The sequence below is a fragment of the Plecotus auritus genome (genome assembly GCF_963455305.1).
Source record: "Plecotus auritus genome assembly, chromosome: 4".
In the NCBI taxonomy this organism is placed as follows: domain Eukaryota; kingdom Metazoa; phylum Chordata; class Mammalia; order Chiroptera; family Vespertilionidae; genus Plecotus; species Plecotus auritus.
The window spans coordinates 17974800-17992252 of NC_137775.1; the positions used below are offsets into that span (position 1 = coordinate 17974800).

At 43.8% G+C, this 17453-nt stretch overlaps 2 protein-coding genes across 4 annotated transcripts in view; both read left to right on the forward strand.

Moving 5' to 3' along the window:
• Positions 1 to 540: 540 nt before the first annotated feature.
• Positions 541 to 13483, forward strand: HINT3 (histidine triad nucleotide binding protein 3). 2 transcript variants are annotated; one of them, XR_013960506.1, is made up of 6 exons: positions 736 to 1046; positions 4459 to 4576; positions 4909 to 4978; positions 6785 to 6911; positions 8473 to 8586; positions 13156 to 13483. XR_013960506.1 is itself a non-coding variant. In XM_080666619.1 (5 exons), exons 1-5 carry the CDS (start codon positions 873 to 875, stop codon positions 8503 to 8505), a joined length of 522 nt encoding a protein of 173 aa, XP_080522745.1. In that variant the 5' UTR covers positions 541 to 872; the 3' UTR covers positions 8506 to 9142. The 2 variants fall into 2 exon arrangements, 1 of the variants encoding a protein (XP_080522745.1); XM_080666619.1 differs by lacking the exon at positions 13156 to 13483 and having other exon boundaries at positions 541 to 1046; positions 8473 to 9142.
• A 1725-nt stretch (positions 13484 to 15208) lies between these two features.
• TRMT11 (tRNA methyltransferase 11 homolog) overlaps positions 15209 to 17453 on the forward strand; it is a 49121-nt gene continuing 46876 nt past the window's right edge. The window contains exon 1 of one of the 2 annotated variants that reach the window (XM_080666622.1): positions 15209 to 15370. In XM_080666622.1, coding sequence (XP_080522748.1) covers positions 15299 to 15370 — 72 coding nt within the window. In that variant the 5' untranslated portion in view covers positions 15209 to 15298. The remainder of the gene's footprint in view (positions 15371 to 17453) is intronic. The other variant, XM_080666625.1, reaches the window with a different exon arrangement.

Consider the following 17453-nt stretch of genomic DNA (forward strand, 5'->3'; position numbering starts at 1 on the left):
GATAGTTACTGAAGGGTTTTTGTTTGAGTAACAGGAGAAACACGGAGAGAAACTATGATTTCGGAAGGTTATTGCAGAAGTCGAGGTGAGGCATCATGAGGCATCGGCAGTGAGTCTGATATTTCAGACGATAAACTACAGGTCTCCGCATTGCCCGTGAATGAGGACTGTGGGACCTGGACCGCTCTCTGAGTGAGCGGGTGCTGTTAATAACCGAACAGAAAGGGGTGAAGTCCCGTTTCGGACAGTTTCATCTTACGCACCGACGATGACTGGGCTGAATATGCATGCAAAAGCATCAGAGGTGATCTGTGTTGAAAAGAGAGCTCTAGGGATTTTGTTCATCCTCTTAAGACCTACGGACTTTTGAAGCCTTTGTTTTTAAGACAGGGTAACACACTCCGGGGTCTTTTCTGGTGGAGGGTTTGTGGAAAGAAGGTCTAGGACACCCACAGGTCTCATTGGGCGGGGCGTTAGGACGCCGGGGTGAGTCACCACGACGCGAGACGGGCTCCTGCGTCTGAGCGGACGTCGTGCGTCATTACCAAGGAGACGCAGGGGGCGGGGCCACTCCCGCTGCCGCCGCCGCCGCCGCCGCCGCCGCCGGCTCCTCCCTGTAGAGCCCTGGTCATACTCGCGCGCCCCCTCGTGGCCGCGGATTCGAGGCCGGCCGCTGACTTCGAGGCCCAGCACCGGGCCGCCCTCCCGCGGGCGTGCGCCCGGGATCCGCGCGTGCGCCCAACGCAGCTCCGCCCAGCGCCAGGCCAGAGGCGACGCCTGGAGGTAAAACCGAGCAGGTGCCGGAGGCGGGCTCGGTCGAGGCCCCGTGGTCCCGGAGAAGGCGAGGCGCTGGGCCGCGGGGGGCAGGTGCGATGGCCGACGCGCCAAGTGGCTCCAGCGGTGAGACAGGGGCCGCCGCAAAACCTACGGGGTCTTCCTTGGCAACCGCCGAGGTCGCCTCAAAGTCATCGGCCTCCAACAGCCAGTGCGTGTTCTGCCGGATTGTGGGGCAGCAGGAACCCGGCACCGAACTCCTGTATTGTGAGGTGGGCGGGGACGAGCGACCGGCGTGGGTGGGGGGGGCCGCCCCTGGGAGCGGCGGGAGCGGGGCCTCGGGTCGTGTGCCTGGCGCCAGGGGCCCTGGGTGTCCTAGTGCTGACTGCAGACTCGCTTCTCGGAGGGCGGGGAGCTGCTTCATTGGCCTCCTGGCGGTGCGGGGGAGGGGATGTGATAAAGCCCCGCACTTGGGCCTGTCTTTGCGGGGACCGAAGTTTTGGGCAGAAAATCGCACTTACGGCTGCCGCTCCAGGCACCCCTCACCCCCGCCTTCCTAAGCACCGCGTTTAAGTTCTGCACACTCTTAATACGGACCCTGAGGCCAGGACGAGTACCACAGGGGCCCTAGTAACTGGGGAGAGTTTGTTGTTAGGTCGACTGGAAGCAGGCGCGGGGGGGGGGGGGGGGAGGTCGGAGGTCAGATGGCCACGGGAGGCTCGGTTCCTGGAAGCGCCGTGGGTTGGAAGGTGTGCACATTTAAGAGCGCCCGTTTCTGCCCAGGTCTTTCAAAACAGGTATCTGGTGCACACTTCTTCTGTCCGTTCTACCTGCCTTTAAAGATACAACCTCTTGAAAATCCAAAAGAGAATCCAAAGATTGTGGGTGTTTTTGGTTTTGTTTTTTGTTTTTGTAGTTAATTATACATTCACTTGTTAAAGTGAAATGGAATTCCTTCTAAGTACTTAGTGTTGGAGATTCGGCGGTGAGATGAAGGACAGGTCCTGTCCAGATTCACGCCCTGACGGTGGGGTGGGGTGCATGCAGCCCATGGAGGAGGCGGCTGGTGACCAGGCCCGAGCTGAGGGGAGAGGCCTCAGGCACCTGCAGGGCTTGGCAAGCCTGTGGGCGGGGCACCGCGCCCAGATTGAAGGCTCAGGGGAGCGCTTTCCAGAGGAAGTGGGTAGAAATAAGGAGGAGTTGGCCAGGATGTTCGCTTTGTGCCCTGGGAGAACTACCAGAAACCGGGCTGGTGAGAGTATGGCGTTTGAGGTGGAAGATGAGGCTGGCGAGGTTCCCGGGGGCCTCGATGACTAGGGGTGTTGTGTTGCATTTTGAGGAGTTTTATGTTCATCTGAACTGTGATGGGAAGCTCCGCATTGTTTAATACTGGGTTGGAGGGAGGGGTTGAGGAGTTACCCTCAAGGGGTTTGACCTTGGAAAGGTCATTCTGGCACCAGCCTGGAGGCATGGAGACCTGTGAGGAGGCTCTTGGAGGAATCCAGCCCGATGATGGCCTGAAATGATGAAGAAAAGTGGATCAATTTAAGGATATTTAGGAGGTAAAACAGGCAGGACTTGTTGATGGATGGAGATCAGTGGTTCTTAACTCCGGGCTCTAGGTCCCCGGGGGACTTCTGGCAATGCCTCCCGACACTTTTTGTTGTAACAACTGTGGGGTCAGCGCGGACTATTTGCACCTGATGGGTAGAGGCCAAGGTTGCCTATATTATACAATGCACAAGACAGCTCTCTGCAACAAAGAGTTATCTAGCCTCGAAATAGCAGCAGAGCCTAGGTTGAGAAACCCTGATTTTGATGTGGGAAAACGAGGAAGGGGGAAGTCAAGGATCATTTCCAGATTTCTGGCGAGGGTACTCTGGTAGCGCTGGTACCATGTCCTTAAGATTAGCAATACAGGAGGAGAGCAGATGGCCAGGAGAGTGGTGGGAGTATGGAAGTGATGAGATCGGTTTTGGAATTGTGGAGTTTGGGGTGAGTGTGAGGCATCTAAGTAGAGATGTGCAGTAAGTGGTTAGTCTGGTTGTGGAGAGATTGGGATTTCTAGCCCAGATTATAGGAACTGCCAGTTGATAGGTGGAAATTGAAAAGAGGTGGAATGAGGAGATGACTTAGGAACTGTATGTGGAGTAAGAAATGAGGGGGGCCTACAGAGAGTCTAAAGATAACTGATATCATACGGGAAAAGCAGAGGAAAAGGACCTGACATGGGAACAGAGAAGGAGCCGTCAAACAGAAGGAAAACTAGGAAAGCTCAGAAAAGGGAGTATGTCAGGAGGAAAGAATTGGCGGCAATATCAGCCTTCCCCAATCCTCAAGTCTGGGTTAGGTGACTCTCCTGCTTGCTTGTGGAAAGGTCAAGTTATATCAGAACTGGTTTTGCCCCAAAATGAATTTACCTCTAGGACCCCAGTTGCAGCAGTGGTGTGGCAGAAGGCAGACTGTAGTGGACTGAGAGGAATCGGGATGAAAAATTGAAGAGAGCAAATATAGACAACATTTGACGGAAGTTTGGCAATCTTGAGGAGGAGGGAAAGGGAGTGGTGACTACAGGAGGAGTTGGGGGTTGAGAGAATGCTTCTGAAAAGCAGTGAAGACTTTGGTGAGTTCAAATCCTGATGGGAAGATTCCAGTGGCCCAGGGAGTTAGAGCTTTGTCCGTGGGAAAGAGGGAACTCATTCACTTAGTCATCACTCAGTATTTGAGTACCTTCTCTACTCCACGTACTGTTGGAGGCAGTAAACAAAACATACAAAAATTCCTGTCTTCATGAGCATAGGCCAGTGGTCGGCAAACGCATTAGTCAACGGAGCCAAATATCAACAGTACAATGATTGAAATTTCTTCTGAGAGCCGAAAAACGACTTCTGCACATGGGCCACGAAGTTTCAATCGCACTGTACGTGCGCGCCCGCACTTGGTATTTTGTGGAAGAGCCACACTCAAGGGGCCAAAGAGCCGCATGTGGCTCACGAGCTGCAGTTTGCCGACCACTGGACTAGGCCCTAGGGGGAAGGAAGAGGCAGGGAGCACCAGACAGGGAGAAAGAATAAGTTGTCTCCCTGCAAAGTAGGGGTAAAAAAAATAGAGTCAGAAGGGACCCAGCTCTACCTTTTCATTCACTCTTTATTGTACTAAATATAAAATTATGTTAGCAAGAGGTAAAGTGAGTTTCTTAACTTTGCAGAATTCAATATTTCTTATTTTTAATCCTCACCTGAGAATATGTTTTTACTGATTTTAGAGAGGGAGGGAGGGAGAGAAACATTGATGTGATAGTTGGAACATAAGTACCATTTTCCTATTAGACTGAGATTTATAAAGTTTAAGACATGCCAGAACATTAATAGGTCATTCTTTTTTTTTTTTTAAAGGATATTTTTCCAATGGTGTTTAGAGAGAGTGGAAGGGAGGGAGGAGTTGGGGGGTGGGGAGAGAGAGAGAGAGAGAGAGAGAGAGAGAGAGAGAGAGAGGCAGAGAGGCACACATTGATTAGTTGTCTCCTGACTGGGACTGGGGATTGAACCTGCAAACCAGTATGTGCCCTTTACTGGGAATCGGATCCATGACCCTTCAGTGACTAACCACTGTCCCACACTTGCCAGGACACATTAGTTAATTCTTTTAAAAAACTCACTAGCAAATGATACGTTTTTGCTTTAGGATGAAGACCTAGTTTGCTTTAAAGATGTCAAACCAGCAGCATCTCATCATTATCTTGTGGTGCCAAAGCAGCATATTGGAAACTGCACAGAACTAAAGAAAGAGCAAATAGGGCTTGGTAAGATGATAGCAGTGTTCTTCATGATTCTATAATCTTGATCCCTCTATTCCCACTTTGCTGAGAGTTTTTATCAAAAATGGGTGCTGGATTTTGTCCAATGCTTTTTCTGCATCTGTTGATATGATCATGTGATTTTTGTCTTACAGTCGGTTAATGTGCTGTATCACATTTATTGATTTGCAGATATTGTACCAGTCTTGCACTCTTAGAATTAATCCCACCCCCTTGGAATAAGTAAATTTGACTAGGACCCCAAAGTTAAGATTAATAACACTTTAGTGAACTTAATGTCTTCTATAATGTAATGTAGTTTCTTTCCTGTTTTATAGTTGAGAGCATGGTTACTGCTGGAAAAACCATTCTTAAAAAGAATAATTTCACTGACTTCAAAAATGTGAGGTATGTATACTTCCATATAGAAACCAATATTCACAGTTGTTTTTTCTGAAATGTTATTTCCTCATGGGAAAGGAAAGCAGAGCTGGCCGAGTTTATAATTTAAATGCAGTTTTCCTGAAAGTGAATGTATAGTTCATTGATAATGTAAATTTAATGAAAAAAAACTTCTTCCTCTCATGTCTCAACATCTTCTAATAATCACCACTTGTAGTTTGGACAGACAAGTATATTTAATCAATGGGTAGGTGGAATAGTTACGAGTCCACTTTTCTTTCTTCAATATGTGCATTTCTATAAAATTGTGTATAAATCGAATTTCCTTAGAAAATATTTTATGTGGTTTAAAAATAATTATACTTTTAGCATGAAATTAACTTGAATTCATTGCCTGCTGAACTCTGGCATTTGTCAAAGTTTGAGCAAAAGCACAAAATGTTCAATTTGGCAACTGTTTTTTTGTTTTTAAATATTTCTGACTTTCCTGTGTGACCAAAGCAGTACCAAGGTGTGTATAGTGGAGATGGCCTCTGACACCTCTGAACTGGAATTCAGAGAGACCTGAATTCTAATGCTACCCATGCTGCTTTCTGTGTACTGAGCTTGTACTGGCTGTGTCATTTTAGACAAGTCTTTTAATCTCTCCAGGATAATACCTGCTCTGCCTACTTGTAGGCTCAGGTGAGACTGTGTGTGAAAATCCTCTGAAAATGGTTAAGCAATACCTAAGAATGATAATGACAAAGAACAAATGGTATTTTGATGTCCTTTTGCCAAAATCAGTACATTCCCCTCCTAGTCACAGGAGTGCTTGCTTATTATAGGAACAGACATTGGACTGGGAGTTAAGAGCCTGGAGTCTAAATCCTAACTCTATCACTCCCTAACACTGTGATTTTAGGAAGTTTATTAAACTTTTTGGATCTTAGCTTCCCCATATTTAAAATAAAAAGGCCGAGTCTCTTCTGGCTTTTAGATTACTTGATTCTACATTATATAACTTGTATTCCACAGAGAGAAAACCTAGTCTCCTTTTCTAGGTAGTAGTGAAAGCTTTTCAGTATGTGTGGTATATCTGACTTACATTGTCCTATATTGATACAATATAGCACTTCTCCTGTGCCTTCTTCCACTTAGAATAAGTGGACTTGCAAAACTGTAAATTAATTTTTAAAAGGTTAAATCATATTTTAAAAAATTTTTATTAGTCAAAAGAATTGTTATGTATTTTAAAACAAATGAATATGAATAATTGTCATCTAAATTTTTATTGTTAAACAAGAAACAGGTGATGATAAATTTTTTTTTAATGATAATATAATTAATTTCACTACTAAAATCCTGGTTCATAAGGAAATGATTTACCACTTTTATTAAAGGAGAACGCTCGCCATCTACTGGCTGTGTCTTGGAATAATGGAACCATACTTGAGTGTCCTGTATTTATTTATTTATTTATCTTCATTGAAGAGGCATATCTTAGGAGAATTAAGGCTTAATATGATAAAGGCTGAAAGTGATAGGATGGAATGCCGTCTCCGAATTCATGAAGGTTATACTAAGGCATGATATACTGTAAGACCTTCTTGATGAAGAGTTTATGTTACTGTGCATTTAAACATGAAAAGAGGAGGAACTTTGTGAATACTCTAAAGTGTATAAAGAAAAACTGTAAAAGCAATGTTTGAGTGAAGATCTACCTTAGGTAACCTGTGTTGGATCTCTTTGACATTTATGCGTTTTAACATGAAAAAATAGCTTTAAACCATTGTAGAACTGATTTGTCTATCTCTTACCTTTCTGTTTTAGAATGGGTTTCCATATGCCACCATTCTGTTCCATTTCCCACTTGCATCTTCATGTCATAGCACCAGTCGATCAGTTTGGCTACATATCAAAATTGGTTTATAGACCGAATTCCTATTGGTTCATCACAGTAAGTGTTATTGTTACACTAGCAGCATACAAAAGTATATAAAATATTTGTCCTTTTTTAATGTAGCTTTTCTTTTCTTGGAGACAGCTTTTATAGGCTTGATCATCTGTTTTTACATACTGCTTGCACGTATCCAAAATAATATTTTTAATTTGGGGGGTTTTCCAGGTCATCAGATCTGTAGGAAGAGAAGCTAAGGCTGAGTCCATCGTAGGTAGAGGATGTGATATAGAAGAATCATGGCATTTATAGTTCAGAATCCAGAATCAAATCTGGATTCAAATTCTGGCTTCATTAATTACTTGAGGGACCCTGTGCAAGTTACTTAAGAGTTTTAAGGTCCAAGTTCTTTATTACCTGCATATAGGTAATAGTACCTATTTCTGTAGAATTTATAATTTACATGTAAAGCACTTAAAACTGTACCTTACAAATAGTAAGTACTCAATAAATATTACATGCAGCCTCTGTCTTCATTAGCAACATTATTGTAGAAATTGAGATTTTGTAATTTTTGATATTTAAACTCCTTAAAAAAGGGCTGTAGTAGTAGCATCAGCTACCAGATGTGAGGTTGAAGCTTTGAGCCTAAAAAAATTGTAAAATTCTGCTTTGCTAGGACAAAAGTAGAATAGAATTCAGCTGCTTATAGACCTGTGGCCTGACAGTCAAGGTTAAAAAATGACTCGATCCTTCCAGGGCCTCTTGGTTAGTAATTTACCAGTCTCTTATTTTATGTGTCCATGATGATAAGGTGACCTACAGTTGCTATATCTGAGTAATTATAAAATTGTAAATTAAATAATTACCATTAATTAATGCATATTATTATTATAGTCATAAGTAAATAAGAAATTCAAAAGCACCCGATTTCTAGAAACTTCATATTTCAAACTTATTTTTCCTTTCTTCAACTTGCTTAAATGATTTTATTTAATTAAAATATATTTAAGGAATGTGTGTGTATTTGAAATGAAATAGTGTGATATTCTGCAGGATAGTTGGTGTGGTCTCTAAAATATCAGTGTAATTCAAAACAAGATTTTCTTGTATTTGTATTTCTAATTTTCTACATGAGCCATGCTTCCATAATAAAAACTAAATAAAAATACATTTTTTGTAAAATAGTCATGGGGATATAAAGTACAGTATAAGGGATATAGTCAATAATATTGTAATAACTCTGTATGATGTCAGAAAGTTACCAGACTTATTGGGGTGAACACTTCCTAAGGTATATAAATATCTAATCACTATGTTGTACACTTGAAACTAATATTATTATATGTCCACTGTATTTGAAAAATGATTTTTTTTACAGGAAGGGAATTCTGACCCATGCTACAACATGGATAAACCATGAGGACATTTTGCTCAAGGAAATAAACCAAATAGTATATGATTCCACTTATGTTTAGGTTTTTTGTAAGATATTTTTAGGAAAGAATATGTATTATCCAGCTAGTCTGCTGTGTTTTATTCTAATAGGGATGCCAGTAGAATTTTTCACACCAGCTACCATATTTGTAATAAAAAATATGTTGTGTTTTTAAAATTACAGGCTGACTATTTGATTGAAAAACTAAGAGCATGAAAATGACAGCAGTGGAAGATTTTCATATTCTTGGCTCAACAGAAACTAATATTTTGGTCCCTTTTAAATCAAATTACAATGGTAAGGTTTGTTGGGTTTTATAAGAGGCTATTACTGGGTAGCCTTAAGTCTTTTCTGAATGTCTGTTTCCTGAGATCTGTAATATAGTTATATGAATACTCTGGCATTGACTTCTTTATTTTAATGGTTCCTTGTCTAAGGTATAAGATACTATAGATAAAATTTCATTAGAACAAATTCTGTTAATCAAGAAGGGCTCTGTATTTTTTAAAAGTTCAAGTATTTTCCTTTCTCATTATTGTCAGTTATAATAGTGATTTATTATGAAGAATGAACGGGTATAGAAAGTACTTTGTTGGGGTTTTATTATTATGAAAGAGAAAAAGAAATTAACTATCTCTTGACAGTTTCATAATTTTATACATAATATTTCAAAGTAAAGAGTACTGTATTACACAGTGATCTCTGATCTTGATAGAAAGAATTCATATATATGTCACTTTTTACTCAGATTTCAGATGCTGGCTTTTACTTCTTGAAGCCTAGCATTTGTGTAATAAATTAGTCCTGAAATCTGTATAATATCTACACTAATAAAAGAGAAACATGCAAATTGATCGTTCCTCCGCTACGCCCACCAGCCAATCAGAGCAAGTGTGCAAATTAACCCAACAAAGATGGTGGTTAATTTGCATACACAGGCACGGAGCGAAGACTGAAGACAGCGTAGAAGGAAGCCAAGCACTGCAGAAAGGAGTGAAGCTGCGGAGAAGCAAGCAGGGCGGCGGAGACGGGAGCGAAGCTCTCCCTTCTCTGCTTTGCTCCGGCTGCAGGAAGCCCTATTCTTGCAGGAATAGGCCCGAGGAAGCCCTATTCTTGCAGGAATCTTCCTGCAACGGGCCTCTAGTCCTATCTGATAAAAGGGTAACATGCAAATTGACCAAACGGCAGAACAACTGATCGCTATTATGTACACTGACCACCAGGGGGCAGACGCTCAATGCAGGAGCTGCCCCCTGGTGGTCAGTGTGCTCCCACGGGGAGCACAGCTCAGCCAGAAGCCACCGGGTTCACGGCTGGTGAGCGCAGCGAGGGTGGCAGGAGCCTCTCCCGCTTCTGCAACAGTGCTAAGGATGTCCCACTGATGGACATCCCCCAAGTGCTCCCGGACTGCAAGAGGGCGCAGGCCAGGCTGAGGAACAACCACCCCCCACCCCGGGAAGTGCATGAATTTCATGCACTGGGCCTCTAGTCCTATCTAATAATAGAGTAGTATGCAAATTAACCATCACTCCACTACACCCACCAGCCATGCCCACCAGCCAATCAGGAGCGAATATGCAAATAAACCCAACCAAGATGGCTATGGCCACAGAGAGCAGGAGGGAGGCTTGGGTTTCCCCAGCAATGGAGGAAGCCAAGCTTTCCACCTGCCCTTGCCAGCCTTGGCCTCCACTCAAGGTTACAAAGTTTCAATGATAGAAGATACATAAATCCAAACAGAAATGGCGGCAGCCACGGAGCTGGAAAGAGCAGGAGGCTAGGGTTGCCCGTGGCGATGGAGGAAGCCAAGCTACTGCAGCCTTGGCCGGCCCAGGCCTCCGCTTAAGGCTACAAAGTTTCAATTATAGAAGATACATAAATCCCAACAGAAATGGCGGCCGCCACGGAGCAAGCAGAAGGCTTGGCTCTGCTCCAGGCTACAAAGTTTTGTTGTAGAAGATAAATAAACCCCAGATACCAGGGCCTCCGCTTGGGTTGCCGGGGGGCGTGGCCGGCCTGCAAACCACCATGGCTCCTCGCCCAGGCCACCCCATGCTCCAAAGGAACCCCCACCCTGATCCGGGACACCCTTCAGGGCAAACCAGCTGGCCCCCACCTGTGCACCAGGCCTCTATCCTATCTAATAAAAGAGTAATATGCAGATTGACCATCACTCCAACACACAAGATGGCTGCCCCCATGTGGTCAAAGATCCTGCCCCCATGTGGACACAAGATGGCCACCACAAGATGGCCAGCAAGGGATGGCAGTTGGGAGGGACCAGGCCTGCAAGGGAGGGCAGTTGTGGGCGATCAAGCCTGCAGGGGAGGGCAGTTAGGGGTGACCAAGCCAGCAGAGGAGGTAAGTTGGGGGCGACCAGGTCTGTAGGGAAAGGCAGTTGGGAGGGACCCAGGCCTGCAGGGAAGAGCAGTTGGGAGGGACCAGGCCTGCAGGGGAGGACAGTTAGGGGTGACCAGGCCTGCAGGGGAGGGCAGTTAGGGGTGAGCAGGCCTGCAGGGGAGGGCAGTTAGGGGTGAGCAGGCCTGCAGGGGAGGGCAGTTAGGGGAAAACAGGCTGGCAGGGGAGCAGTTAGGCATCAATCAGGCTGGCAGGGGAGTGGTTAGGGGGTGATCAGGTTGGCAGGCAGAAGTGGTTAGGGGCAATCAGGAAGGCAGGCAGGTGAGCAGTTGGGAGTCAGCAGTCCTGGATTGTGAGAGGGATGTCCGACTGCCCGTTTAGGCCCGATCCCGGTGGGACATCCCTCGAGGGGTTCCAGATTGGAGTGGGTGCAGGCTGGGCTGAGGGACCCCCCCCCCCCCCGTGCACAAATTTCATGCACCGGGCCTCTAGTATATAATAATTTCTAACAGTGACTTTGCAATAACAATCAATTTGGCTATCTAAGAGAATTCACTCTAATGTAATTTTACCTGTAAGAACATATGTGGGAAATAAACATAAAATAGTTACATTAATTTATTAAAACTGGCAGAAACTGCTGTTTTATGGTTTGCTGTACCAAAGGAAAATTAAAATTAAAAAGTGATTAGATCTAGTTTTTATCATGAAAACATCCTGGTTTGAAAGTAGAGATAGATGGTCTCAGATGAGAAAATGTATGTTAATAACAATGTTAATTTTATTGATGTATTATTTTATGAGATATTTCCTTATGAACTGCCTTTTGTTGCTAATCTAGATTAATAATATCACTATGTGAATGAAGAATAGTAGGTACCGAAAGCTAATCCTACATTGTGCCAGTGTATATTAGTACTATGTACTTGAATATAAGTGAACATAAGGATTAAAGTATTGATGTTAGGAATGTAAGGATTAAAGAATTGGAAATGGCTAAGATGACTAGTTTTCTCATTTTTTTGCATGATATTAAACATAGTTTTAAGTGATGAATACTAATTATGTTTAATTACAATGCCTGAAATCAATATTGTTTAGTTCACTCATTTATTCATTCAGCAAACATTTACTGAACATTTAATGTGTATCAGCCATTGCCAGGATCAGGAAATATAAAAGTGAGAAAGAACTGCCTTTAATTGCTAATACAAGGGTCAGTCAAAACCAGTGATTACAATTAAATGTGTTAAGTGCTATAATGTCTACAGAAGAGGCTGTGGAGAGGGAAACACTTTTGATAGCAGGTGGCAGTAGAATGGAGTATTTAAGACTCAATGTTAGGCAGGAAGACAGTGGAACTTTAGGTTGAGACCCAAATGTACTTTTTCTTGTGTTCTGCTTCCATTATAATTTACTTTACAATTGACATGAATGCCCAAATTCCATTTTAATTCACCAGAGCTGGAGAGAGGAATTCAGGAGTAAGGGTTATACACTCTCAAAATTAGAGTAACAGGTTTTTGAGCACTGCTTTGTTAAGTAGCTTGCTGAGCACCTACACAGATTAGCAGCTACAAGTTTATATAAATCAGTTCAAATATGACCAGATACAGAAAAGGAATATTCAGCATGTGCTTTATGTTGTACTATGTGAACTTGCAATGACATAACTGACAATATTATGATAATAACATGTAGTACTTATGGAATTTTCAATGACTTATGAATCTTTTTTTTTTTTAAATATATTTTATTGATATTTTACAGAGAGGAAGGGAGAGGGATAGAGAGCCAGAAACATCGATGAGAGAGAAACATCGATCAGCTGCCTCCTGCACACCCCCCACTGGGGATGTGCCCACAACCAAGGTACATGCCCTTGACCGGAATCGAACCTGGGACCTTTCAGTCCGCAGGCTGACGCTCTATCCACTGAGCCAAACCGGTTTTGGCTAAAATAATTCTTTAAAAAAGTGTGCTAATTTTTATGAATTAGCTTTTTTTCTAGCAATATAAATACAGGATGGGTCAAAAGTAGGTTTACTTTTACAAGTTGTTCATATGGTAAATAGTACAATAATTAATAAATAATATAAGAATAAATTGTGTTTCATGTACTCACAACTATAAACCTACTTTTGCCCCACCCTGTATAAAAAACATCTCTGATTCAGCTTAAATAAACTTGGTATCTTGCAATCTCAGTCTCATTGTAAACAAAAGAATCAAATTAAGTCAGATTAAGGACTGGCCCAAAGAGGAGAGGCATCCCTAATTTTGGCAGGCCCTAGGTTAGGCATCTTTTGGGAAACTTTATATTTCAGCCAGCAGCTGGACAGTGCTAGCTTCACTCAGTCAGGCTGAATCTTACATTTGCCTGGAAATGTATGGCCCTTGATTATTTCAATTGTGGCAGCACTAGAGTTTAATGAGGACTATGAGCGAAGACTGAATCTCCAGCCCATTGTCATTCACATTTTTTCTGTGTCGGAACCTGTTTCACAGGTAACAAATTAGTGGGCTGAAATTGCAATTAGGGCTTCAGATTTGCTCTGGAGAGTCTTTTGACCAGAGGACAAGATCTACTTTGCTCCACTTCTGGATATCTTGCTAGTTGGGAATTTAACCTCAAGGAGCCGAGTCACACTTAAATCAACTGCAGCTGCTTAAGTTTGAGTTGGTGCCTCAGAGTCCCAGCTTGTTCAGGTCTGCTTCCAGAGAGCACCTGGTGTTCTCTCTTCTCTTCCTGAATCATCTCCATTAAGCTTGTCGATGCAGAAGACTCTTCTGTTCCATAATTTCTTCCAATAAAATTTTATTCTCTAAACTGTTCAAAAGCTCTCTTGTTTTTTACTCATTGCAAAAATCTTCTATTTTAATAACTAATACGAAGATACATTTTCTCCCTCTCATTGGCGCACAAATCCCTATGGTTCTGTGATACCCAATCCCTTTTCAGGTGTTAGATGCTCCATCTGATACAGATGCCTGAGCAGTTTTGACATTACACATGACACCTGCTGTTGGAAACTTTGGTCCTTTCCTTTCTTCACTAACTGTGTGTGCTAGTCTCAACACTGTAGTGGTTTGTTATAATCATAACACGATACACTTCTCCAATTCCTGGTCCGTCCTTCCCAGCAACATCTCTGGTTTTTTAAATAATGAACAGTCTGTATCAGAGGCTTCATTGCTTGTACAACAGTAATTCTCATGGGAGGAGCCAAGTCTCTTAGAGTTCTGCCCTGGTAGATGAACCAGGGATCCAGCTTTGGGTAAGTTCCCAGAAGACAGACAATGAACCTCCTTGCCTCATTCAGTACAAAAAAAAAAAAAAAGGAAGTTTCTAGATTCTAGTTTGAACACCAGCTTCCAAAGTCCATACTCTGCTGTGGTTCCTTAACTACTCTAGTAAACTCAAGAAACATTCAACAGGTCTGGCTATGAGTCCCTTAAAGGTAGTTTAATTGATCTTAGAGTAGTTTCACACTAACCCTAATGGCCTGCCTGTGCAGGGTTATTTATTTATTTTTTTTTAAGATTAGAAAAATCTCCTTAAATGCCATTTATCAGCCCCATACAATATGCCAGGTATTAAACACTTTATGTACATTACTAGAACTTTGCTTGGTCCTAACAATCCCTTGAAGGAGGCAGTATTTTTACATTTTAGATAAGAGAGGCTAAGAAGTTTGTTTACAAACATATAGTTGTAAATAGTGGAACCGAGGTTTGGACCTAAGATTAACACCACAGCATATGTCCTTAATCACTACCGCTAAGCATCAGCTACATTCTTGGCACATGATGCTCAGATGTAGGATACCTACTCTTTTGTACTTTGCACATTATTACAGTGGAGTGCAAAAAGCTCTCAATAAAGGATTCAGTACTCTCAAAAGCAACAACACGTATACATATAACATGCAAATTATTACAATTTATGATATGTACTTACTGCTATGCCATCTGTGCTAGAGTGAACAGTTAGAAGCAGCTTCCATCATTGTTTTAATATACAGTTGGCTGTGGTTATGGCGGTCTAACATCACAACCGTAGTTATTGGTACTTACACTGAGGAGGACATTGTTTTGTTTGCTGAGGTAAAGAATGAACCATAAGAGATGTTCTTGGCCCTCAAGAGTTTGTTATAATTGGCTTACAAAGCATGCATCCTTAAAAGGTTATTGAAAAAATGCAAAAAGTATACGAAATGTTAAGTGGTTCAGATAAATCAGTCCCCAAAGCCTGGAGTGGTCAGAGAAGTCTGCACGAAAAGGGGACATTTCAGCGCAGTTTCCAAGAACTGGGGTTTGAAAAAGTTGTAGAGCATGTTGGAAGTACCTCCCAGGTGGGAGGCCCACTGGGCACTGCCCTGCCTCATCGTGACCAGCTCAGAGCACAACGCGCCCTCCCACTGGCTACTCCTGCTTGGGGACCTCAACCCGAGAGCGCCCAGCAGCAGCGACAGCCCCTCCCGGAGCCGCGGGCTCTAACTCCCGGGTGAGGATTCTGGGACTGCGCCCGCCTCTCCGAGTTTCCGTTTCCGGCCCTCCAAGCTTTGATTCAGCGGAAACGACTCTGAGGGGAGGAAGGGAGAGGGGGAACACCGCGCGGGGCTGCGCATGCGCACCATTGGCGGCCGCAATGGCGCTGCCGTGCTCCCTGAATAGGTATCTGCTGCTCATGGCGCAAGAGCACCTGGAGTTCCGCCTGCCGGTGAGCCTGCGGGACCCTCCACAACTTCCGACCCGAGAGGACGGCGCGGTGGGGGGTGGTGTGCGGGTGGCGGTAAGCCGCGCAGCCCGAACACGCGGGGACCCAGGGGGGCGTGCGAGTCGGGGCATCACGCTTCCCCAGTCCCGCGGTGAAGGGTGTGCGTGAGAGAGAAGCCCGAGGCGGACTTTCCCAGCCTCGCTAGCATTTTCATTCCTTACCCTCCCGCGTGCCAGGGACCGGAGGTAGGCAGGTGAACACGGCGGGTCCCAACTCCAGGAGCTCCCGTCTGGCGGGGGACAGCCAGCGACAGCAGTGCTCAGTGCAGTGTCTTAGTATCAGATATGCCGCTCACACTGCGGGGAGAGTGGGTGGTGGCGGTGGGTGGTAAAGCTTAGTTGATGGAGAAGTTGGGGAAAGTGTTTTATTTTTTCATTCAGGAAACACTTTCAGAGTACCTGTAATTGAAGATGCAGGGCGCTGGGGATGTAATGGTGACAAAGGTAGTTTCCATCTGCAAGGAGATTACGGTTTAGGTAAGGGCTGAACAGGTGCATAAACAGTATTTTGAAGTAACGTTTGTAAGTGCAGTGCTAGAGAGACGCGCAGGGAAATATATGAGAACATACAGAAAGGGAATCAAATCACCTGAGGCGGGGGTGGGGTGGGGTTGGCCTTTGAGATGGTTTCCATGAATAGCAACTTAGGGACGAGTAGCGGTTAACCAGGCCAAGAAGAGAAATAAGTAAATTAGAATTACAAGCTATTCTTATTACTGGATTACAAAATATGCAGCCGAGAGTGATAAGAAGAGGACAGGAGATGTAGAAAGGGACTAGAGACCCAAAGCCTTCAATATTCGGGAGCTTGGAAGGGGGATTTATTGAAGAACGTTAAGTAAGGAAGTGAGAGAATCAGATTTTTCTTTTAAAGGCACTTTGGCAGCAACGCAGAGGATAGGTCTGAGGGGAATAAGTCTAGAATCAGACCAGTTAGGAGTCTGTTGTAATAGTCTTGTTAATAGAGTAAGAAGGCCTTAACTAGGGCAAGGAGTAAGAGGATGGAATAGACTGGCAACATAGGTGATAAAATGATCAGGGCTTGATAGTCAATTGAGTGGGGGTGAGGGGGAGGAAGGATCAATCAAGGATGACTCTTGGGGTGGATATAAGGGTGTCCTTATTTAAAATAGAAAGCATAGCCAGATGTAAGCTTTAAATTCTGGCTGTGCTGAATTTAATCTGCTTGTATAACATCAAGTGAAGATGACCAGAAGGCAGTGAATACATACATGAGTATGCACAGAGCATGATAGAATGGTCTGGACTGGTAATAAATATTTGGGAGTGTTCTGCATATGAATACTAGGAGAGAAAATGAAATTTTTCAGAGAAAGCATAGCATCAAGAATGGTGAGCCAAATACAGGTGCTTGGAAATATTGATATTAAGGAGAAGTGAGAAGAGAAGGCCATGAAGATAGGCAAGTGTCATAACAGGAAGTGTGTGAGGCCACAGAAAACTGGAGGGTAAAGTTTTAGGAATTTTGCTCTAGCTGTTGTGTAGAGCTTATTTTTTGGGGTGGGGTGGGGCTAGATTACTTGGTTTAATGGTCACGAAAGAGGAGGAAGGGAAGATAGAATAGTGCTCTTAACTAGAGCATGATAGAGCATAAGAAGGGAAAGTAAGATTGGTTAATAGCTTGAGGGACCTTGGGTCAAGGGAGGACCCCTTCCCCCAGAGATTGGCTTGTTAATAGGCTGAAGAGATGGGGAAATGGATGTAAAGTCACAGTTGGAAGTGGTGTTGGTCTTTCAATGGGAATGAAGAGTGGGCAAAGGATGGGGGTGGGGTAGCTGCCCAAGTCCTGTTTTCCAGGTAATGAGTGAGTCAAGGTTATTGAGAAATGGGGAACAAAGCAGTTTTATGGAGAAACGGAGAAAAATAGTAAACTTTGAAATAATCTTTGAGAGCAAAACAGGGAGCTGACAAGTTAAACAATTGAGTAGAGAATACCGGTGTCAGAGCATGCTGACACCTCAGCTGAGGGCGAAGATCCTGTACTTGTAATTTTGCCAGATTCTGTG

What these genes read in the sequence shown, in the direction of transcription:
- HINT3 (XM_080666619.1), top strand. Translation starts at nt 873, where the DNA reads ATGGCCGACGCGCCAAGTGGCTCCAGCGGTGAGACAGGGGCCGCCGCA. An exon ending in ACTGACTTCAAAAATGTGAG is followed by an intron (nt 4,979 to 6,784) that starts GTATGTATACTT and finishes TTTCTGTTTTAG; the next exon opens with AATGGGTTTCCATATGCCAC. An exon ending in ATTCCTATTGGTTCATCACA is followed by an intron (nt 6,912 to 8,472) that starts GTAAGTGTTATT and finishes TTAAAATTACAG; the next exon opens with GCTGACTATTTGATTGAAAA.